General features: G+C 41.4%; 1 protein-coding gene across 6 annotated transcripts in view; it reads left to right on the plus strand.

Moving 5' to 3' along the window:
* Nucleotides 1-8,402, plus strand: part of LOC140125727 (nicotinamide N-methyltransferase-like) — a 53,745-nt gene extending 45,343 nt beyond the window's left edge. For all 6 annotated transcript variants that reach the window (XM_072144579.1, XM_072144581.1, XM_072144582.1 and 3 more), the window contains 2 exons: nucleotides 5,693-5,894; nucleotides 7,890-8,402. In XM_072144579.1, the coding sequence (XP_072000680.1) occupies nucleotides 5,693-5,894; nucleotides 7,890-8,319 (632 nt within the window). In that variant the 3' untranslated portion in view covers nucleotides 8,320-8,402. The remainder of the gene's footprint in view (nucleotides 1-5,692; nucleotides 5,895-7,889) is intronic.
* The last annotated feature ends 16,640 nt before the right edge of the window (nucleotides 8,403-25,042 follow it).

Genomic DNA, 25,042 nt, shown 5'->3' on the forward strand with positions numbered 1-25,042 from the left:
AAAAAATTATATTTTTTTATTTTACTTTTATTTAACTTTTTTAATTTCTTTTTTATACCATTTTCAGACCCCCTAGAGCAGTGATGGCAAACCTTTTAGAGGCCGAGTGCCCAAACTACAACAAAGACCCGCTTATTTATCGCAAAGTGCCAACACAGAAATTTAATTTGTGATTTATACTCCCTGCTCTGTCACAGTTTTCATTTATACCAGCAGCGAGGACACCAATAAAGCAGAAAATAGTCCCAGGTGGCACTGTAACTTTAAAATAGCTCTGTGCACAGAAAGTCCTGTGCTGTCTGGGACTGCAGGAAGATACCTGGAGTCGTCGCTGGTGATGGCCCGAGTGCCCACAGAAAGGGCTCTGAGTGCCACCTCTGGCACCAGTGCCATAGGTTAGCCATCACTGCCCTAGAGTACTTTAACCAATATACTACCGTATGGCAGTATATGGGGATATTCCTCATTATTCATTAGGGGCATTTCCCAGGGGCATTTACATGGTCAACACCCGTGATCGGTGTCAGCACCAACAGCGGATGTTACCGGTTCACAATCGGTTGGTAAGGGCTTAGCCCCCCTCTCCATACACCTGCAGCCGTCATGTGATGTAATAATACGTCACATGTTGGTAAGCGGTTAACGCCCCCCATCCTTCCTCTAAGCCTGACTCATCTCTGACAAAAGAAAACAGTTCTCATCTCATTTTCATATGACAAAGTAATTGGCTGCATGAAATTTAAGAATAATGTAATGTAAAGTATATATTTTACATTCATTTTTCTGGCAGTCTTGTGATTTTAGACTTCTGTGTCAACCCAGAGGCAAGAGGGAGCTTAGGATCAGGTGGCCCCGGTATGATGAAAGGCAAATAAAATGCATTAACTGAAAGTTTATTCACAATCCTCATGATTGAAGACATGTTTGTTCACCTCAAAAACAACAAATTGGTAAACGGTGAGAAATTTATAGGTAAACGGGTGAGATTTCACATAACAGATTGAATTCTTTCGTCACGCCTTAGAGGCACAGAGTAGGGAAGCAGATCTAACTATTCGCTCTCATTTGATTCTTAACCACTTGGGGACCTCTGAGGACACAGAAGGCTTTGTCTCTCTAGTCTGCAAGAGACTGTTGAGTTCTTATCACAAACAATTTCCTCTACATGTCAAAGCAAAATGGGAGGAGGACATTAACCCCTTAGCGCAGTGACTTAGCGTTCAGGGGCGGAAATATCCACCACAGAGCTGATGCCGGGTCGGCTCTGGATTGGAACCGAACCGGCATCGGGAAACACGGGGGGGCGGCTGTAACTAATAGCCGGCACCCCAATGTAACGGGTGTGTAACCCGTTAAATGCCGCAATCAGTGCGACCGCGGCATCTAACATGCCTCTGGGGGGTCTTTCCCCCACGATAGGCACCCCCGAACCGTTTTCGGGGGGCGCTGATCGCTGCTATGGAAGTGCTGGGGTCCGCTCTGGTCCCCAGCACTGCCTGCAGGCACTGCCAGCAAGATGGCGTCTGTGACGTGAAAAGTGAAAAAGTAAAAAAAAAAATGTTATTCAATAAAAAATAAAGTAATAGATCAATAAAAAGGCCCACAAGCCCCATAACATATAAAGATACATATAACCCCCCAAAAAAGTCAAAATCCCCAAATATATAGTATCACCGCATCTGTAACAACCCGTAGAATAAAAGTAAATCATTATTGAACCGTACGATGAACGCCGTTAAAAAAAATTGTTGAAAACCCACCAAAAATGATCATTTTTACAAAAAATTCATATGTACTCAAAATTCATATGTGATCAAAAAAACATATGTACTCCAGAATGGTACTGGTGCAAAGTACAACATGTCCCCCAAAAAACAAGCCATCAACCAGCTCTGTAGCCAAAAACGTAACAATGTTATGCCACTTGGAAGACGGTGATGCACAAATGATAGATTTTTCCCCACATTATGATTTTATTTGACAAATTTAGTAAAATGTAAGAAAATATATTCAAGTCTGATATCCCCGTAATCGTATTGACCCATAGAATAAAGATAACATGATTGTTAGGCTAAACGGTGAAAACGAAAAAAAAAAGTCAAAAATCCAGTACAGAATTGATGCTTTTCTATTCCTGCCCTCAAAAACGAGTTCCTAAATTTTCAACAATAGGTGATACCAACCCCAAAATGGCAACACTGGAAAAAGCATCTCATCCCGCAAAAAAAGTGCCATCACATAGCCCCAATAACGAAAATTTTATAGCCTACAAAAGGAGGCAACGAGAAAACTAAAATCCTGGCAGCTGCAGGGCGCTCCTTCCCTTCTGCGCCTCGCTGTGCCCCCATAACACAAGTAATGTCCACATGTGGGGGGTCTCTGTACTTGGGAGAAATTGCAGAACAAATTTTATGGTGGGTTTTCTCTTTTTATCTTTTGGAAATGTGTAAATTTTAGGGCTAAATGAACGTATAACCGGCACAATTTGACCATTGTAAATTTCACCTCCATTTTGATTCAATTACTATGAATATCTCAAGGGGTTAACGATCTTCCTAAAAGCAGTTTGAGGGGTGCAGATTTGGAAATGGGTTGATTATATAGGATTTTGATGCTAAATATGTAAAATTTCATTCAAAACAGTATTTATCCGCAAAAGAGTAAATTCTGAAAATACGGAAAATCGCTATTCTATTCGTAAGCTGCACAACATCAAAATATATTATCCAAACATTAAAAAAATTATGAAAATGTACAGTAGACATATGGGAAATGTTATTCAGCAACTTATTAAGGTGGTAAATCTATCTACCTGAAAATGTAATGATTTTGAATTTCAAAAAAGTTACATTTTTCAAAAAATTCATCTTTTTTTTTTTTTTGGGAAAATAAACGCAAAACTTATCAGCCAATATTTACCACTAAAATGAAGTACAACATGTGGGGAAAAACAATCTCAGAATCGCTTTGATAAGTAACAGAGTTCAAAAGTTATAACCATATAAAGCAACGCAAGTCAGAATCCAAAAAATGGGGCTGAGCCTTAAGCTGTAAAATGGCTGCGTCCTTAAGGGGTTAATAACAATAATAATCTTTATTTATATAGCGCCATCAAATTCCATAGCGCTTTACAGATTATGGGGGACATATACAAATAAAATAAGACATTACAGAGTAATAACATTCATCTGAAACAATAGGAGTGAGGGCCCTGCTCACGAGAGCTTACAGTCTGTGACGAAGAAGGGGGTGACACAGGAGGTATAAGAGCTTGTATAATGGTCCAGCCATTTTTTATAATGGCCTCCATCTTATATACAAAGTCCAAAGTCAATGGGACTGCAAAGAAGCCTGAAGCTTGGTAACTGGCATTTTACGGATAAAAGACAGGGGGAGTATGCAGAATTGGTTAATAAAGAGAGATACATTTGAATGCAGTTAGCTAATTGATAGGCCTCTCTAAATAAATGGGTTTTAAGAGCATGTTTGAAGTTTTGTGGGTTGAATGATATAAGAGAAAAGAGGTGCAGCATTATGAGGAGCTTTGTGGATGAGGGATATTAATTTAAACTGTATTCGGACTGAGACAGGCAACTAGTGCAGTGACCGGCACAGACTGGAGGAATAAGTGTCGTGTTTGGTCTGAAATATAAGACTGGCTCCTGCATTGAGATGGAATTTGAAGACAAATTGGTAGAGAGTTACAGTAGTCTAGATAAGAGTGAGGTTTTAGAGGTTTCAATTGTAAGAAATGGTTGGATTCCAGAATTGTTTTTAAGGTGCATCCGGCAAGAGCGAGCAACAGATTGAATATAGGGTGCAAAGGAGAGGTCGGAGTCCAGGTCAGAGTCCTGTTGCCTCGGGGTTATGGTGACATCACAGACAGAAACAGAGAGATAGGGTTAGGTCAGTTAGTAGATGGTGGAAAGACAAGACATTCATTTTTGGAAAGATCAAGCTTTAAGAAGAGAGAGGATATGATGTTAAAGATGGCAGAGGGAGAGTCACTGGTGTTCCGCAGTAAGGTGGAAGTGAAATTCCGTGCAGAATTATATAGCTGGGTATCATCAGCATAAATATGTTACTGAAAATCAAATCTGCTGATGGTTTGTCGAATGGGGGCAGTATAGAGTGAAAAGATAAGAGGAGCTACGACTGAGCCCTGAGGAACCCCAACAGTGAGAAGATAGAGATCCAGAGAAGCTTACACCGAAGGTGCGGTCAGAGAGATAGGAAGAAAACCAAGAGTGCAGTGTCCTTCAGGCCAACAGAGCAAAGCATCCTGAGTAGAGCAGTCTCAGTAGAGTGCAAAGAGCAGAAAACAGATTGTAGGGTATCATGGAGGGAGTTAGTTGAGAAATAGCAGGTTAGTCGAGACCAGGCATTCCAGGAGTTTGGAGATGAATGGGAGATTAGAGACAAGTCGGTAGTTAGCAGCACTGGATAGGTACAGGGAAGCTTTCTTTAGTAATGTTGTGACAACAGCATGTTTGAAGGAAGAGGGATAGATACCAGAAGAGAGAGAGAGGTTGATGATTTTGAGATGAGACTATAGGAGATGTGAGGGGATGTGGTCACCGATGCAGGTAGTGGGGCGAGCAGAGGAGAGGAGCCTGGACACTTCATCCCCTGTGACTGGCTCAAAGAAACCCCTCCTCCCTGTCTATTGTCAGGTCTGGATGAGTGAGAGAATTGCAAGCTACTGAAGCACAGAGCAGCAGACGAAGCAGTGTCATTCTGCTGGATCCATGTTTCAGTGATGGCCCACAGGTCCATTAACAGATGAATAGTGGTCTTCATTTCTGGAAGCGACCCCCTATGCTATCACTGTGTGAAGCCCACAGGCTATCTCAGCTCTTTTTGATCCATAGGGTGTTCAGAACTCCCAGCTGGCATAATGTAGGGTTTAGGGAAAATGATAACTGCTCTAGGTGCGTGATTGAAAGGGTGCATTTAATGCATCTGATGTGGGAATGCTGGAAATTGTGTTATTATTAAAAGAAAGTTTTAGCTCTGGTTCTCAAGATACATGGCATAAACCTAAGGGCTTCCCCAATAGTGTGCGTTCTGGCCCCCCTAGGTGAAGAAAACTTGACGAATGCTGTCTCTATAAGCATATTTAGAAAGTTGTACAAGCCAAAAAGCTAATTGCCCAATACTGGTTTATGCCCCTCTACACCCACAGTGGTGGAGTACATCTCTAGAATGAACACCATTGTAAAACTAGAGAAAGTGGTAAATTGTAAGAGCAAAGATTTGAGCGGATGATAATAGTGTCCCTTCTGCCTTCCTGCGCCGTAGCCCATTCCCTTTTTGTAATTTGGATGCTCTTATATTTCTGTAAATTAACCTTGAATAAAGCACTTTAACAAGGTCTACCATAAAGATGTACGCATGTGACGTGATATGCCTATATATTAACTGCTGTCTCCTCGGGAAGGAGGGTTGTTTGGTGTATAAGTGGTAGGGGTGTGTGGGGCTAAGTCTTCGGAAAGGGGAATGTTTATATGTTTGTAAAATGCAAAAAAAGTCAATAAAAACTACTTGATTTTTTTAAAAAAAGGAATTCTAGAAAGGACATTTCATACCATTTCATAGGGGGCTAGAAGATTATTGGGGTAAAATCTGGTGGCATTTTCTTTTTAACGCTGATGTAGACTGACAATGTCTTTTGTTTTTTTTTTTGTAACAGGTAAAATTACTGGAACTACACTAATTGACTTTTCGACTGGACCCATGATAGGCCCAATGCTGTCAATCTGTGACTATTTCACTGAAATAATAATTCTGGAGGCAAATGACTTTTCCCTAACCCATGCAGAGAAATGGAGGAACGGTGAAGAGGAGACTTTTGACTGGTCCCATCTCTCAGACGTTTGTTCAGAAGGTGACAGGTATGAAATAGTCTTATGTACAGTTCACACTACAGGACCACACAAGTCAATCTGACCATTAACATGTATCTGGGTATGCTTAAAGTGTAACCATCATTCTGAGCAAAAGAAAACTAAAATACATAATTCTGCTCCAGGTGTCCCTGGGAATCATTCCTCAAAGTATTTTGCCTCTCGGTCCTCATTTAGTACCTTTTTTGACCCATGGCAACCATGGTTTCCAGCTCTCAAAAAACTACAATCAGCAAGATGGAGGGGCGGAGCCTGCCCCCTGTCACTTCATCACAAGCGCCTGCTGCTGAGCTATCTATCTATCTATCTATCTATCTATCTATCTATCTATCTATCTATCAATCATCAATCTCATATCTATCTATCTATCCATCCATCTCTCATATCTATCTATCTCATATCTATCTATCCATCTCTCTATCATCTATCTATCTATCTATGTACCTACTATCTAAGTAATAGTTCAGCACAGCACATGAGGGCGCAGCTTGGAGTCTCTTCTCTCCTGCCATTTCCTGTGGAGTGTGAGGTGATGGGGGGCTGCAGTTTCTGTCAGTGTGGATTATTAGTTTATACAGTATACAGGTGTAGGGAAAGCTGAGGAGAGATAAGTTTAGGTGCTTGGTTATTACATTAGTCAGGGCTTCTCCCTGCACATGACTGAGTGCTGGGGCAGTGACACCTGAGTGCTGGGGCAGTGAGACATGAGGTAAACAGCTGTGTGCAGGGAGGGGAGGGGGCGTGTCTCTCCCTCCGTAGTCTCAGCTTCTTTCTGAAGACGGAATGTCCATAGTAACAGACATATGTGAGATTGCTGACATCTAGGGGAAGTCTGCAGAATACAAGAGGAAGGAGCAAGATTCGGGTAACTAATCCAATTGCAAAAGGGCTTAAAATGACCTGCCCTACAACATATCAAAAGTTTTTTGAAATGACGGTTACACTTTAAGCTTCTCTAGACATGACCTCGCTTGTGTTTTTAGTAAGTTTTTTGAGGGTCGAAGCTGCTGACAATCCAAGCTATGATCCTTTACTGTAAATGATTATTGGGTTCATAGATATAATCGCTTATAAGAGGTTGATAGTATTCCTTTTGGTCAAGGGTAGCGAATGCATTAGTAATATTACTGACATTTTCTAATGTCCAATATTCTATAGGTTAATACATATATAACCCGGGTCAATCTTACAGCACTGAATCAAAATGTATATGATAATAACACAAGTCTAAGAGATCATTGATTTCAATGGACTTTTGATGATTACCGTTATTGTCCTTTTGCAAAATACCCTGTAAGTTACCGTAATTATTTCAGTAAAAACTGCAAACCAAAAATATTACTAATACTTTAATAAAACTACCAAAACAAGATAGGACCTTTTCATTAAAAAAAACTATGGAGGACTAAAGGGGGTTATATACCAATTTCCAGTATAATTCCTGAACCAAATCTTCAAAAATTTTGCTGAACACTAATTGTATTACTGTTGGTCTAGGGAAATTGAATATGTAATTTCATAATCATCAATGATCAATATGTAATATCTAAAGTGATTGGGAATCAATACCTGATTAATGCTGGGAACATTACATCAAACGTCACTATACATCACCATTTTCTTACTGCTGTATGGAGAGGCTTTAAACAGTAAAAATGTAAAAAGTTGAAAAAATAATAAAAGTGCAGAATTTGGTGCCAGTCAGGATCACAATTAGTTACGTAGATAAAATGTATTCATATGGCTTTACTAAATTAAAAAATAAAAAGGTTTTGGTACCTGTTAAGTAAAAAACAGGAGAGCATAAACTGAAAAGTCCTGAAGGGGTTGAGATGTACATACATAGCTATAGCTAGTGCTCAGAGGGTTACTCTCTAGTCTCCCAGTAGAAAATGTCTTACATATATACAATGTATTCTAATGGATATTACTATGCGTTGTTTGGATTTAACATCTATTTGTTAAATTTTGCTCTTTACCCAGGAAAAAGTGGATGAAAAAAGAAGAGACTCTCAGAAGAAAAGTCAAGTCTATTATGAAATTTGACGAGAGCAAAGAAAACCCAATTGACAAGTCTGTCTTCTCGAAAGCCAGTTGTGTGACATCTTTTTATTTACTATCACATATCAGCAAAGACAGAGAGGCTTATAGCAAGAACATTAGAAAGTTGGCGTCCATGTTAGACATAGGGGGTCATCTCTTCCTCGGTGGGACATTTAATGTCAAGTATTTCTCCATTGGAGAACACCAGTTCCACTCTTTGCCTGTCGATGAAGAGTTTATAAGGACGGTTCTGGCAGATGGTGGCTTCTCTATAAAACTTATTGAGAAACAAGATAGCAAAGTTGTCAATAAAGCAGTCAAATATGAAAAGGTTTTTCTTGCCTATGCTGTGAAGGTTAAGGAGGTTTAATTGGCAAAAAAAAAAAAAAATAACATTAGAAGGTGAAAAATATCTGCACAATGCTTTAAAGTAAAAATGTTCAAGGATTGAGGCTGAGCACATCTTAAAAAGGCTTACTTAGTGAGTATGATACTCTTTATGGTCTCGGTTTAAGCTTGGCTTTTCTGATGAAAATTGTCCTGAATAAATTATGCATTAAAGTTCTTTCCTAACCATAAAACCCAAGTACCAGTGTGATTCATTTCATTTGATGCTAGAACCCACTTAGAGCCCAAAATGGGAAATAAAGGATAAAATAAAACTACAGAACCCAAACACCTCAAACATTACAGCAGGGAAACTGAGAACCATGAAGGGCTAAGGTTAAAGGAAATCAACCATTTGAAAAAACAAAAAAAATAGAAATACTCACCTCCACTCCTCTTGATGTTGATCCCAGAGCTGTCCCTCGCTAGTCTTGACATGCCGGGAACAGCTAGAAAAGAAAAGTAATGTTAACATGTCCCCGCACCTCAAGCTGGGAGCATGTGAGAGGGAGGTAACATCACACAAGAGGTGTGAATTCACGTCCCTCACATGACATCATGTGCGGGGACACGCAAAATTAGTAGCCCGAAGACATCTTTTCCCCGTGCTCTGGGCTAATAATTATCGGTTTCTTTTCTAGGTGACTAGGTGATCCCGGCGTGTCAAGACAAACCCAAGGACAGCGCCGGAATCAATATCGAAAGGAGCGGAGGTGAGTATTTCCAAGTTTTTATGTTTTTTTTAAAAGATTGATTTCCTTTTATTAAAAAAATGTTAAGGCTTATTATTATTAAATGCTTGAGAAACTTCACAAAGAGACATTGTAGCCCTAGATACCCTAAAAGAAGCTTGTAAACAACTGCAAACAGAACTTTGCACGGAATACAGTGAAGACCTCTAAAAACTTAATGCAAAAAAAGTATACTTTTGGTCGAAAAGCAAAGATCTTGACTAATATTAGTTTAAAAAAAACTCTGTGATAATAAGATAGAACATGTTAAAGATTATAGTAGTAGGAGGTAGAAGTTTATAATCCTCAGAAAATACTTCAGGTATTTGCAATTCCGGTCTCTACAATTTAGAAAAAAAGAAGTTTTGCCTAAACCAGATCTAAGTGAAATAAATAACTACCTTCACCTCCCTAAAATTGATAAAGATAAGGCTAAATTTTTAAATTCTAGTTTTTGTATTGAAAAGGTAACCAGGAGCATAAAAAATTTAAAAGGACGAAAGCAGAGGGCCCAAACAGCTTTTTAAATGAATATTATAGTGAGTTTGTAGATACTTTAGCTAAACCAATAACTAATCTCCTTTACAACTTTAGAGAGGGAGGGGGCATCTTAAAAGAAATGTTAGAGGCATAAATTATATCAATTACAAAAGCAGAAAAGGATAGACCTATATGCAAAAACTACAGACTAATCTCTCTTCTTAATACAGACTTAAAATTCTTCTCATCAGCCATCGCCTGAAGACTAGAGCTGGTGATAGAGTCTTTCATAAATCGATGCCAAAAAGGCTTTTTGACAGAGTGCACTGGGATTTTACGAGGGTTGTTATGACCCAAATGGCCTCCTAGAGCTGATAAATTCACTTTAGGCTTTGGGAGGCATGATTATTAGGTTCTCTATACTGTCTACAATTGTAGTTTTGTATTTTGTGCCTGCGGTATACAATTTTCCAGAGTTTGGCTAAGTGTGAAATACTTAAACGGAAGATGTATTACATCAAATATTGCCGAATGAGGAAAATACCACCGACCCCCCCCAACCCCGAATAGTCTCTTGCACTCTGTCTCTTTCCCTCCTTTCCTCTCTTTCTACGTTTCTTTCCTTTTTCTCAATTTCTTTCTCACTTTTTCATGTCTTCTAAAAAGATGACAGGAGAAGTGTATTAAGGGGAGAATTGTCTCCCTAAAATTTTTTAAGTATTTTGATTAAGTAAAGATTGCTCATGAAATTCCGTGGCCAATACATATGTAAATATTACAGCTGGGAAATGAAAATCCACACATTACTTTCGAGGTGAGCACCAAGAAATGATTTCCTCACAAGAGAAATTTTCCCACTCCTCCTGCCCTACCTTCAATCAGCTCCTTGCATGGGGATAACTAACCAGCAGACTTAAACTTTGACCTTCTCTCCAGGAAGGTACCCCCCAAGTATACTATACTAGGTCACACTGTTGCCCTTCTCACAACCCTCTTATGGGTCTCTGGCCTTTGGGCTGTGTGAAAAGAAAGGATGAAAAGGGCCAGAGAATAGAAAATAACAATCTGGATTATTTGGATATTTATGCATATGTATGTATGTATTAAAAGATTAAAAAGTGTAGGGGGTCTAGCTCACTTGTGAGAGACACCATAGAGACGCAGATTCGGACTTGTATTTCCAAACTGATTCTACTTCCAGTCTTTATTTTCAGGTATATTTACAGGCCCAACATGTGCAGGCTCATAACCAACAAAAACAGAATACAAAACAAAAGACCTGCCCGTCTGGGCTCTAGCTAACACAGTAGCTTTTCCCTCTCTGTCTACTAAATACAAAATAAAGGCAATGGCAGTCTTTACCTTTAGGCTTGCTTTAATCACAGCATCACCTCTAGCTGGTGTGGGTTAACAAGCTGCATTAAGGCTGCCCCAGAACCTGGATTAATCATCAATGACCATCCCTTTACCAAGCATAGGTGAATAACCTAGCAGGATTATAGATGTCATTGATGACCTTTCCAGCCACTGCCTTACACTAGGTATGCAGAAGCTTCTCTTAACATCAACTATCTTGTGTTGACCCCTCATCTCAGGATCTGGCATTGCACCATTTTCTTGTGGGTTTTGTTTTTACGGCTTTCACTGTGCACCCTTAATGAGATGTCTCCTATATTCTTTGGGTTAGTATTGTCACGGGTGCTCCTGAAACCCACATCTCGTGTCACAAGCGGCCCCCTGTGTCCCCTTGTTACGGCACCCCACCAGTCTTACCTCTCCGCGCTCCAGCGCCGTCTCTTGTTATCCGCCGCGAGTGTCCCCTCCTCCAAAGGCGCGCCGCCTCTGTGAGATTTAAAGGGACAACGCATCACTAATTGGAGCTGGCCAGCCTCTTCCTGTAACCCCTGCCGGATCTTTGCGCCTCATAGCCTTAGACAAAGCTTCCTACTGTGACTGTGGTGATTATCCATTGTGACCTCTGTTTCCGTTCCTGACCTTGATTCTCTGCTGCTTGTCTTGACCTTCTGCTACTTCCCGACTCTATGCTGCCTGTCCTGACCTCCTGCCTGACCACGACTCAGATTCTGTCTACCGATTCTGTACCTCGTCTAGGCCATCGAGCAAAGTCCCGCTTGTGATCGACCTGGTGGTATCTCGCCGCAGCAAGTCCAACGCGCTCTGTGGTGGACTCTGGTGAATACCGTATGCCACTTAGACTCCAGTCCCAGGTGTCAGCTTACTTCATCACTCGTGGTGGTTTAGTGGGTCCACCACCACCAAGGCTGACAGGTATGATCACGGGGATTCTAAATTTATATAGGTTTTTATAATGTTTTCATACATTTACAAAATCTTCTGGTGCTAATAACTTTTTCATACTTCAGAGTATGGAGCTATGTGTGGTTTCATTTTTTTTCGAGATGAGATGTTTTCAATGCTACCATTTTGAGGACTATACAGCCTTTTGATCACTTCTTACTCTATAGAACATATTGAGAAACTTAATAGCAAAGTTGTCAGTAAAGCAGCCAAATATGATCTACTTTTTCTTGCCATCGCTGTGAAGGTTAAGAAGGTTTAATGGACAAAAAAAAAAGAAAAGAAATGACTAGGTCACAAATATCTGCATACTGACTTAAAGGAAACCTGTCATCAGGTCTCTGTCACTAGTCCTGTCACCTCTACCTGTTGGAGCAGCTCACAAGGATCCCATCCCAGCCTTTATCTAGTTATTTCATACATTAATCATTGTAAAATCATCTTTTCTTTATTATGCAAATGAGGCAGGTCACATGGTCAGAGGCAGTGATGTCACCCCTGTTACCCCTCCCCTCTCCTCCCCCTGCTCATGTCTGTGTGTAATGTATAGTAAAGCATTGCTGGTGTCTGTGCTTTATCTGCTGACATGCTGCATCCTCCTCATACACATGTGTGAGACACAGACATCAGCTACACATGTACCTGACATGTTCTGCTATAACATGGCTGCCTGGATCTGTTGTATCTCTCCCATACACACACACAGGCTGCAGGGGGCGCCAGCACCAGAAAGCACATCATTATACAGCCTCACACCATTATACAGCCTCACACCATTATACAGACTGTCAGTCAAGCACTGGGGGTGTGGCTGTGCCTCCCACTCATGAATAAGCTGGACAGCTTGAATATGCTAATGACTCATTGGACATTTCACAGGTCATTTGCATACAGCTTTAGGACCTCATTGCTTAGGTTTACAGGCATGTAGAGGGACAATGAAGGGATAGAGGCAATGCTCTCTAATGGCAGTTTATAAAAATATATATAGTTTATGGGGGTTATTTTGCCTGCCGGGTTCTCTTTAAAGTTCAATTTTTTTAGGTGTTTTGATAACTGCAGCTTAAGAGGAAATCAATATGATATGCTATTACTTTATGGTGGTGGGTTAACCTTGGCTATCCTGGTTGAAAATGCTTTATACAATAAAGTTATATACTAACTATAAAACCCAAGTACAAGTGGGAGTCATTTCAAAATGGGAAATAAAGATGGTGCTGGACGGCATGACGTGAGGTGCTCGTCACTGCCGCGTGCTCCGCCCCTCCCGGCCTCCCGGTGTTAGTGTGATCCCAGCGGAGATCCGAGCAGCATGCACTGGCGCTTGGATTCGTAACTGAGCACCGGCGGCCGCTGCTGCCAGTGTTGTAGGCAGCCTTTTTTGATGCCGGCGATGTACATTGGGTCCGCCTGTGTGCCCTGCAGACCCAAGTAACCGTCGCCGATTAAAGGGTTTCGGACGCTGCGGAGACGGACAGCAGGAGGAGAGTAGATGGCTTCCCGGTCCAGTCGTGCTAAGCCGTGACGGTCTGAACACCAGGACGGAGGACTAGCAGCTGGGCGGCACATGCTACCAATGGCGGTTCGCGGTTTTCACGCTTACAGACTCTGAAGATCCAGCTGGGGAAGAGCATGGTGAGATTTACGTCCAATTTGTTATATGCCGCGATGAACCTGCGATATTGCTCCTGTGGTCCATCTGCTATTAACTACTGCTGGCAGAAGAGGAGTTTCTGGGCAAGGAGAGTTTTTGTACTTTACAGCTACTCTGGTAAATATCTCCCTTTCCAGGAGTATTCATTGTCTTCATTGTCATTAACTACATGTGACGTTTTTGGAGTACAAGTGTCTGAAGGTTAAACTAACAACTAAACTCCTGATTCGTTCCTGCCTTGGACGTAACCTGCCGCTGGGACACTGGCTTGTCTGCATTCTGGACTAACAAGCACTTTCTTATCCTTCTTATCCAATACTAACATGCACTAACATTTAGGGCAAGAAGCGGCTTTCACATTGCAGTGGTTTCTTCTTCTAAAGTGCCGCTTCCTGAGACCCTGGACTGGCTTACATTAGCTTCGGTCTTTGTTTATGCTGTGTATCTGGAGGTCAAAACTGTCCACTACTACGCTGGACTAATACCTAATATCTAACCACTCTATATTGGACTAATAACTAACTATAAAACTGTCTGGATTTCAAAGCAGCTTAATGCCATTTACACTGCTCAAGCATGACACGCTATGGCTGTATGATGACTGTTCAATTTTCTCTGTTGTTATATGTCTTGAGGGATCACAGTGTCATAGTCAGGTCGTTAGTATTGCTTTTTTTCCTCTAGGATTACTGCCATCAGCAAACCGTTTGAATTAACATTTATTTTTTGGAATATTAAGGCTTCAGGGGTAGTTAATGTAAAAGTTTTGCTAGCCATTGATGTACTTAGGTCCTGGGGCCATACGTGTCTGTTTGGGTACTGGCTAAGTTATTGGATTTATTTATTCCTAAAAACAACAATGCCTCCTAAGGCGAACGTGAGGAAATCTGGGGGGGCCTAGAAAAAATGTGGAAATCACCCCCCTCCAAAACCAAGCAAGGCACCAAAGATACAGTTGAGGATGGGGCGACAGGGGGGGAGGGGAGTCTCAGCCTGGAGATCTTGCAAAGGGATGGTCTCCCTCAGGAACTAAACTCACTCTTGACTGAAATTTTGACAGCGGTTAGAGACACCAAAAGCTCAGTGGAGGACTCAAAGGCCACAATAGAGATTGTTAATGAACAGATCGGTAGCTTAAATGTAGACATTAAATTGATTTGTGAAGAAATCAATAAAATAAAGGAAAAGAGTAAGGACATGGTACAAAGTTACAAGAAATTGGAGCTACAGGTTAAAGATCTTAAAGTTGATTTGGACAAAGTTAAAAAGGAAAACACTGACCTACAGTTATGGAGGATAGGTCAAGGAGGTCGAATATAAGAATAGTGGGCTATCCGGAAGGAGATGAGCCTAGGGACCAATCCAAAATGATACAAAAATGGCTGGAAGACACCTTTGGGAGAGGAGATTTCTCTTCAGTTTTCGGCGTTGAGAGAGTGCACCGGGTCCCTTTTAAAAAATTGGCACCAGGCCCCCTGCCCCCCCCCCCCTCCCCCAGAGGCATATTGGCCAAGCTAATTAGCTCTCAAGATCTAGACCTGATTATGAAAAAAGGTAGGGAAAAACAATATGCTTTGCTGTTTCCTTCTAAATTAAAGGTCATATTTAAGGAGCGAACCTGTTTTTTTACCAACCTAGAGGAAGCATCTGAATGGTTAGACAGACAAGGCATTCGAGTTTAAGGAGATATTGTTATGTTGGGAGGTTGGAAGGGTCCGGAAGGACGGCGTTGAGGTGTAAAGAGACCCGTTGAGAAGACGTAAGATGGGTCATGGTGGGGGATATGGGAACGGGGGTGGTGGGGGGATCCCCTCAGCAGGAGAGGGACAGGTTTTTTTTGGGGGGGAGTTGTTTTTTTCTTCCTTTTCTTTTTCTTCCCTCTTTTTTTTTTCATTTGCGCTTGAATGGTTGATACTATCAGAATAGTGATGTGGAATATCCGGGGAGCTAGTTACTTGTTATTTGTTTATTAGAAACACATTTAATTGAAAATTATGCGTACAGATTTAAGAAAAGGTGGCCGGTCCATGAAATACACTCTTTTGGTAGTATCTACTCGAGAGGGGTTACAGTTTTGATACACACAGACATTGATTTTGTTATATGTCAGCAGCGGGGTGATAAAGAGGGAAGATATATTTTTTTGTTTGGGAAACTTTATGGTAGTATGGTTATTTTAGCATTTATTTATATTCCCCCTTTTCTTTTAATGTACTTAAGGACCTACTTGTATTTATTGAAGATAAAGGAAACTGTGCCCTAATGATCATGGGTGATTTCAATGCCACCATGGACAATTGTCGAGATAGGATACCACTGGATAGTAAGCTAATGACTGTGGGCGGGGGTAAGGAGCCGCTGGCACGGTTTTGTGAAGAGTTAGAATGGATAGACGTTTGGCGTAGTTTATATGGCAATCGAAGAGCTTTTTCCTGCATGAGCCGATCTTATGGTACTTTATCCCGAATTGACCTCTGTTTAGTCAACTCAGGTTTCTACAAGATGACTCATAAAATGCCATACAAAACCTGCCTGATATGAGATCATAGCCCTGTTGTGATTTTGATGAGAAAGAATGAGGGAAAGAAAGTAGCTTTAGGCTGAATCCATATTGGATCTCAATTCTTGAATCGCAGATCGATAATGAGAGTATTACCCAGGAATTCTGGTCCAAGAACTCTCAGGAGTATGACAGCAGAGTAGTATGGGACTCTTTTAAAGCATTTATTAGAGGAATATACAGCAATAACATCAGCTACGCGAGAAAGACTTTCGGAGCTAGCGAAAAAAGATTGAAGGAAGTTCTGGTGGCTGCAGAACAGGCGGTCATTTACTCACCTGGGGAAGAGAATAGACTAAAGGTTAATGATGCAAGGGCGCAGCTACAGGAGTTTTTAGACCAAAAAGCTCAGCATAAAACCTTCTTTCAGGGCCAAAGGTATTTTGTGGAGGGTAGTAAGACTTTCAAATTACTGGCAAATATGGTACAAATCTCTAGGGCTAATGGCAAGGCTATCGGGATGGCACTATTAAGAATACCTCGGGACAGATTGCACAGGTGTTTAGCAGGTTTTATTCAGATTTATATAGAACACAGACAGTTGCACAAGGGATAGAAATTGATCATTTTCTGGGGAAGGTGTTATTTCCGACAATATCTCAAGCCCAGAGGGAGCACTTGGACTCTGAATTAACGTTGGAGGGAGATCTCAGAAGCACTAAATTTATGTATCAGAGACTCCACCCCAGGTCCCGATGGGCTCCCCTTCAGCTTTTATAAGAAATATGAGAAAGTACTGCTCCCCCGGTTGCTGGAAACATTCAAGGCAGGGTTTCTCTCTGGCTCGGTATCTGGGACTATGGCGGAGGCCAACATTATACTCATTCCCAAGAAGAGAAAAGACGTGTTGGAAGTTGGCTCGTTTCGCCCGATATTGTTATTAAATTATGACTTAAAAATATTGGCGAAGGCTTTGGCATGTAGATTACAAAAGGTAGTCCAGGACACTGTACACAATGATCAGTAAGGGTTTATCCCTAACAGAAGGATTAGCGAATGCATGCTTAGGATTTTTTCAGCCATAGAAATGGGCTGGGGGGAACTCCGTTTCATCCTATCTTTGGACGCGGTTAAGGCGGAGTGGAGCTTCCTCTGGAAAGTGCTGGCTAAGTTCGGCATATGGGACAGATTTATTGGTTTTGTAAGAAGCATGTATAGTTGTCCCTTAGCTAGAATAAAAGTGGTGGACTTCTTTTCTGAATTTTTCTCACTATCTTGGGGCACCCGTCAGGGGTGCCCGCTATCCCCGCTCTTATTTGCTTTTATATAGAAGCCCTTGCAATTATGATTAGGGAGGATCCTGGGATTAAGGGGGGAGGGGCCTGTGGCATAAAGGACAAGATTTGTCTATCAGCAGACGATATGGTATTATATCTCAGTGATTCCCTGCAATCTGTCCCGAGAGTATTTGAGCTAGTTAAAGAATTTGGTAGATATTCTGGGTTGGACATCAACTGGCAGAAGTCGATACTCTTGCCATTATGTCCAGAGGTCCAAGCATACTTTTCTAGTAGTAACTTATTACTGTGCATGGACCAGTTTAAATACTTGGGAACGATGGTTACTAGAAGATTAAGTGACTTTGAGGGCACTAACCTAAAACCCTTGCTTCAAGAGGTTAGGAGCAAGGCAGCGACTTGGAGCAAAATGCCGCTTACAGAAGCTGACAAGATCGGTGTAATTAAGATGATCCTACTCCCCAAGATTCTGTTTACACGGTCTGCCTGTCCAATTTGGATAGACGAAAGTTTTTTTAAATTACTGGAGGCTATATTGAACGATCTGATATGGGGCAGAAAGCGAGTCAGAATAAAGATGAGTTATCTATATAAAGCAATAGGAGAAGGGGGTTTAGGCATACCGTTTTTTAAGGGATATTATTTGTCAGCCCAGTTAGGAAACTTTGTCAAATGGGAGATTAACTCAATTTTAGTAAATCTGGTAGGACTGACGGAGGGTAAAGTTGGCAGCATTTTTGAGTTACTAGAGTCCTCTTTGCTTCTTGAGCCACCATTTTCAAAATTGGATATTTGTAATTCTTTCCATAAGTCCTGGTTAGAACTGAAGAACATGCTAAGTGTTCAAGGTTTCCTAGAAGAGTCACCTCTGTGGCTTAATGACAATTTGCCAGGCCTTAAAATTGCTACCGGACAGTGGGTTCTGGGTTAAAAGAGGTGTGAAGTACATATCACAAGTAGTGTGTGAAAATAAGGTCATTTCGTTTGAACAATTAAAGATGAAACACAGGTTGCAAGGGAATGATTTATTTAGGTATATGCAACTGGCACATGCACTGAAGAGGGGTAAACACACGATTAAATTAAAGAAAGAATCACAGGAGTGTTTGGAGCTGGTCAGAACAGTCACAAGCACTACTAAAATAGTATCTAAAATTTATTTGAAGGAGTATTCAAATAAGTTTGTTCACGTGTCTATGATAAAATGGCAGGAGGAGATTGGGGCACTCGATAGTATTGAATGGGGGAAGACATATAGGAATATGAAGGGTTGTTCACTCAACTGGAATTTTAGGGTGATACAGTTTAGTATGGTTTATAGAATCTATTACACCCCGGCACTATTATATGGAATGAAAGTCCGTGAAGACTCAAGATGCTATAAGTGTAATAGGCCTGATGCCAGCTTCTTGCATGTAGCTTGGGAGTGCCCTGCGATGAGGGAATTCTGGCTAGAAGTCTTTGAATATACATCTGGTAATTTGGGCTGGGAATGTGTTCCATCAGTCAGAACTGCTATTCTCGGGTTAATTGATTATGAGGGGGTTGCTAGGGCTGAAAAAGATCTAATAGCAAGGGTGATGAATCTAGCATTAGTCTCTGTAGCTCGCAAGTGGGAAGCCAAGGAACCTGCTTCAAAGGCACTTTGGTACAATGTAACACTAAGAGTGGCTCAATACGAGAAAATATGTTGCAAGGCGGAAAGGCGGACAACTAAATGGGAAAATATTTGGTCCAAATGGCATTAAGAATAAGAGGGGTGGGTTTTCTTTTTTTTTTTCCTTTCTCCTGCTGGGGGATGGGGTGGGGAGGGTGGAAAAGAGGGGGGGGGGGGTTAGGTGGGTAGTTGTTGTACATGGTCCTCTGCTGTTAATAATTCGGGGGACCCTGCTGAATTAAGCTATCTGACTTATAATATGGGTAAAATTACAGCTATGCAATAGTTGTATGAACTGTCTTTATGAGGAATATTTCTGTATAAGTATTGGTTCAACAACTAATCTTAGATGTAGTGTACGGTTGTCTTATGTATTATGTGAAATACTGAATAAAGAATTTTCCTGTTTAAAAAAAAAAAAAAAGGGGAAATAAAGAATAAAATGTGTTATAGTTCTCACACACACAAAATGTTCACCAACCTCAATCATAACTGCAGGGAAAGGAAAATGCACACAAGACTTTTCATACGAGGACTGAGCATCATGAAGTGATTTCTTTCACCTTAATTTATAACAGAGACTTTTAGTTTTGCCATCTTTACCAGGAGCCAGTAGTCAGTGCTCCTCCTGCTAGGGCCCCACATTAACCAGAAACTTGCATATGGACCAGCAAACGGTATCTTCGACAATGTGTCCATGAAGAACCTCTCCGCTCTGCTTGCTTATACCTAGTATAGGTTCCTGGCCATGTGTGGCAAGGATGAAAGGTAAAGGGGCTACAGGAAAGATGACCCTTCCTAGTATGTTCTGCCCATCAATCACCGTCTTTGCTTGTCCTCTCCATTCATCAGGTCTGCAGACAGGGAATTCTTCCTTCTCTATCTGCCCTTGGGAAGATGCAGTAATATGTTCATTTATAGTGAGTGAACAAATAAACTTGAACACCCTTTGTCATTGGACGGGGCTGTGACTTTTGTCTTTGCCACAATTCAGATGATCACAAGGTAATTCAAGATGCCAAAAAAGTACTATTATCGGTGATAGCAGAAAAAAGAGGAGAAACTGGCTAGACTGGCTCTGACCTTACAACGGAGCACTTCTCAATAGGACCAAAGTAACCTGGTGTCATAAAAAAAATGGAGGACAGGCCCGTGTATCTGCATGGGAAACAATAGGAATTGTTCCAGCACTCCCGTATCTTCTTAAAAATTAGTCTTTATTTCTCATATCATCAGGTAACAGCCATCCATACTGATCAGTTTACATGTATCAGACTCAATAATAACATCACTGGTGACAGGTGACATTTTGTTATCATAAATCACATAGGGGGGGATGTATCATTGGTTTAGCAGTTTTTTTTTGGCATAGTCCCTCCAAATTACACTCATCAGTGCATCCTCAGACTTTACATAGAGAATGACAGTATGCCCCCAACAGGTTTGGAAGGGTTCAGGTGATGGAATATTTTGAGGAGAGACCCAAAGACCCATGTCGCTCCTCAGGACCAGACCCCGTCCAATGAACCGGATGCTGGATGATAGTGCAGACACAAATCCAGAATTTTTTTCCTCTTCAACACCCAGTTCATTCTGGACCCCAATTGGAGCTGGTGGATTAAACACCAGCACTGGGGTCCTGGGTTCAAGTCCCAGGGTCAACATCTGCAAATAGTTTGTATGTTCTCTCCGTGTTTGCATGGGTTTCCTCTGGGTCCTTGGGTTTCCTCCCACACTGTAAAACATACTAGTAGGTTGATTAGATTTTGAGCCCCATTGGGGACAGGGACTGATGTGACAAGCTCTGTGCAGCGCTGCGTAATCTGCGTGCGCTATATAAATAACAACTATTATTATTACTGTACAGAACCATTGTAACATGGACAAAACCTATCCAGATAGAACCTTGATGCACAAGTTCACAAGTTGGGTGAATATAGGTGAAGGGCAAAGAGGTTGTGTTTTGTACAATTAAAGCGTCACTTCTATCGGTTAAATAAAATACAAGTTCTTTGTTTTAGTACAAAGAATGAAACAGATGTCAGCACAAATTATCCCACTGATACATTGGCTCATCATCTAAGCTCTAATAGCAGGGAGCCCCAGCAGGGGGTCCCCTAACGAAATGAAAAAAGAAGAATTTGACACTCTTCTTTTAAATGCTTATTCAGGTAACACTTACCATGCTATTGTACAGCACCTTCCTGCATTAAAGGGATGTTCCCATTTCACAAAATGAATGTTAATGTTTTTACAATTTACACAATTTTCCAAGTTACTTTCTGTTTCAATTCCTCACAGTTTTCTAGATCTCTGCTTGCTGTAATTCTATAGAAAGCTTCTATGTTTACGTCAAGTGGACAGAAATCTGACCATGGTCACACAGGTGCACAGCTCGTTATATCACAGAGAGTAATCAGAGCTGTGGGATATAACGAGCCGATGGTCAGATTTCTGTCCACTGGAAATAGAAGCTTCCTATAGCAGGATCTAGAAAACCATGAAAAATTGATACAGAAGGTATATTGGAAAATTGTATAACTTTTCACTATACAAACAATAACATTAATTTGCTGAAATGTGAATACCCCTTTAACCCGTCACAGAGCTTTGAAGGGTGTATGAAGAGGGCTCACGGGCTGAGCCCTCTTCATACAGAGATGGGCTTTGCTGCATATCGCAGCAAAGACCCATCGCTAACACCTGCAGTCCGTGCTTGCACCAATCGCGGGTGTTAACCTGTTGTTTGCCGCCAGCGGCACTGTAAGCATGGCGGCGCATGGGTGCCGCCATCTTACCTCCGATCGCTGCTCCCCCAAACGTCATCGGGGGCGGCGATCTGTTGCCGTGGTAGCCTCGGGTCTTTGTTTGACCCGAGGCTTAATGGCTTCTGCATATTCATTACAATGAGCCTATGGCTCATTGTAATGTATACTGTGCAGAAATGCCATGTACTGCAATACAGTAGTATTGCAGTATATGGTAGGAACGATCAGACCATCTAGGGCAGTGATGGCGAACCTTTTAGCAACCTATTTATTGCGAGGTGCCAACCAAAAATTAAAGCAATTAAAACTTATTGCTCCCTGTCCTTCAACAACTTTTAATCATATTGGCCTCCTGAGGACAGCAACACAGTAGAAAGATGGAAAATGTTAGCTTCTTTCTGAAAGCAGCATGTTTTAAGTTGCTTGGAACTGCAGGAAGATTCTTTGAATCCTGTCTGGTGTGCTGGGGCGATGGCCTGGGAGCCCACAGAAAGGGCTCTGAGTGCCGCCTCTGGCACCAGTGCCATAGGTTCGCCACCACTGATCTAGGGTTAATGTACCCTAGATGGTCTAAGATATAGGGGGAAAAAAACAGAAAAAAAAAGTTTAAAAAATGTGAAAAATTTATAAAATATTAAAAGTTCAAATCACCCCACTTTCCCTAGAACTGATATAAAATGTAATACATAGTAAAAATCACAGACACATTAGGTATCGCCGCGTCCCAAAATGCCCGATCTATCAAAATATAAAAACGGTTATAACCGGCAGTGATCTCCAAGACGAGAAATGGCGCCCAAATGTCCGAAATGTGACTTTTACACCTTTTAATGACATAAAAAAAATGGGAAAAAAAAATTATCAAAATGTCGCACAGTCCTCAAAACGGTAGCAATGAAAATGTCAACTCATTTCGCAAAAAATGACATCTCCCTCAGCTCCGTACACCAAATTATGAAAAAGTTATTAGCATCAGAAGATGGCAAAAAAATTTTTTCTTTTTTGTACACCGTTTAATTTTTGAAAATGTATGAAAACGCAATAAAACCTGTATAAATTTGTTATCACCGCGATCATACCAACCAAAGAATAAAGTAGAGGTGTTATTTGGAGCGCAGAGTGAAAGTCGTAAAAACTGAGCCCACAAGAAGGCGACGCACATGCAGGGTTTTTTTTTTTCAATTTTTCCACATTTGGAATTTTTTCCCGGCTTCCCACTACATGGCAGGGAATAATAAATAACATCACGGGAAAGTAAAATTTGTTACGCATAAAATAAGCCCCCACACACGTCTGTACACGGAAAAATGAAAAAGTTATTGATTTTTGAAGATGAAGAGCTAGAAATGAGTGAAAATATCCTGTGTCCTGAAGGGGTTAACACTATCCAGCCCATGTTGTCAGGTCATTGTTATCTGATAGTTTAGCCTCTTGCCTAGCACATTACCCTGCAGGGATGGTAGTTGTGTCTGTGCATTAGATAGGACACCTGTAAGAGAGGAGGACGCATCATTTCTTTAGGGGGCCCCTCCTGTACCAGCAGAGGACATGGCTCCCCAAACCATCACTGATTGTGGAACCTTCACACTAGACCTCAAGCAGCTTGGATTGTGCCTCTCCTCTTCCTCCAGACGCTGGGACTTGGATGCAAATTTTGCATTTTATTTGGAAATCAATCTAAAAAAAAAAACAAAAAACATTGGACCACTGAGAACGGTCCAGTTCTGTTTCTCCTTGGCCGAGGTAAGACGCTGCTGGCGTTGTCTATTGGTCAGGAAGGTTGCACTTGTATCCAGGACATGGGCTACGTCTGTGTGTGGGGGCTCTTGATGCACTCCAGCAGCAGTTCTATCATTATGAATGGTCCCCCCCCCCCCACAAAAAAAAAAAAAAAAAATTGAATGACCCTTTCTTAACAACAAGGCCTGTCAGTATCCCAGTTGCTTGTGCACTTTTTTTTTTACCACACTTTTCACTTCCACTAAACTTTCCATGAATATTCTTTTATGCAGCACTCTGAACAGCCAGCTTCTCTAGCAATGGCCATTTGTGGCTTACCCTCCCTGTGTAGTGTGTCAATGACTTCCTTATGGTTATCTGTCAAGTCAGCAGTCTTCTCCATGATTGTGTCATCTACTGAACCAGACCAGTTGTGAACCCACCACTTCACCTACCTGGTTTGGTTAATCCCATCGGCACCATCTGTAAGTATTCACCCTTTTATAGTCAAGGTCTGGACTCCATTGTGACAAGGACATGCAGCGACTGTGAAAGCAAAGCTCTAGTATGACAATATCCAGAATACAAGCTGCCCAGACAGGCTTACATAGGCTGACGGGGTAAAAGCAGAATCTAAGATACAAGCTGGAGGTCAGGGCAGAAAAAGACAAACCAAGATAGAAGCTTAGGTCATCATTAGCAGAAGCGGAAGATTAGCTAAAGATTCTTACCTTGTATATCCTTTTCTTCCCATCTTTCTGACCTCATTTTCAGGGTGATTTTCTGGATCACCAACCTCCCTTCCCCCAATCAGTCTTCCAGTCACACAACTAGATGCAGCAGCATATAACGTATATACTCGAGTATAAGCTGAGGTACCTTATCTTACCACCAAAAACTAGGAAAACCTATTGACTTGAGTATAAGCCGAGGATGGGAAATGCATTGGTAAAAGCCTCCCAGTATATAGCCAGTCAGCCCCCAGTTTGCCCAGCACAAACAACAAAAAAACTAAGTACTCACCTTTCCATAGCCCCGGGCAGGTCCTTTTCTTGCTTTAGCTCCAGGTCCGGGCACACGGCCTAGCCGGCGCACGCTATGATGTCAGCAATGGTTGACGTCATAGCTGCGCAACCGCAGTGCACACACCTGCTGCTGACAATGGAAGAAGAGAAGGACTGCGGGGAGCGCCAGCAAGGGGAGTTTTGACTTTTTTTTTTCTTGACTCGAGTATAAGCTGAGCTTGAGTTTTTCAGCACATTTTTTGACTCTAGCATATACGTTAATACTGTTTCTGATTCATCATAAGGCTCCAGACTCTTAATAAATCCAGCAGGCGGCAGTGTTGGCGAGGCAGTTGTAAGCTAGGTTGTACAAGACCTGAGTAAAGTTCCCTTTGTGTCTCCTTGATTTAACGGTCAGCACATAGAACTCAGCAGATCATTTAAAGGGGTATTCCAATCTGGGCATTTACATTTAATTAAATTCATTTGCCATATGTACACATTTCTTCAATTGGTTATTTAAAAAAAATGTTCCTGTGAAGATAATTTCTCATAAATGTAGTCATGTTGTCCCTT

Source organism: Engystomops pustulosus, chromosome 4, assembly GCF_040894005.1.
Source record: "Engystomops pustulosus chromosome 4, aEngPut4.maternal, whole genome shotgun sequence".
Taxonomy (NCBI): Eukaryota; Metazoa; Chordata; class Amphibia; order Anura; family Leptodactylidae; genus Engystomops; species Engystomops pustulosus.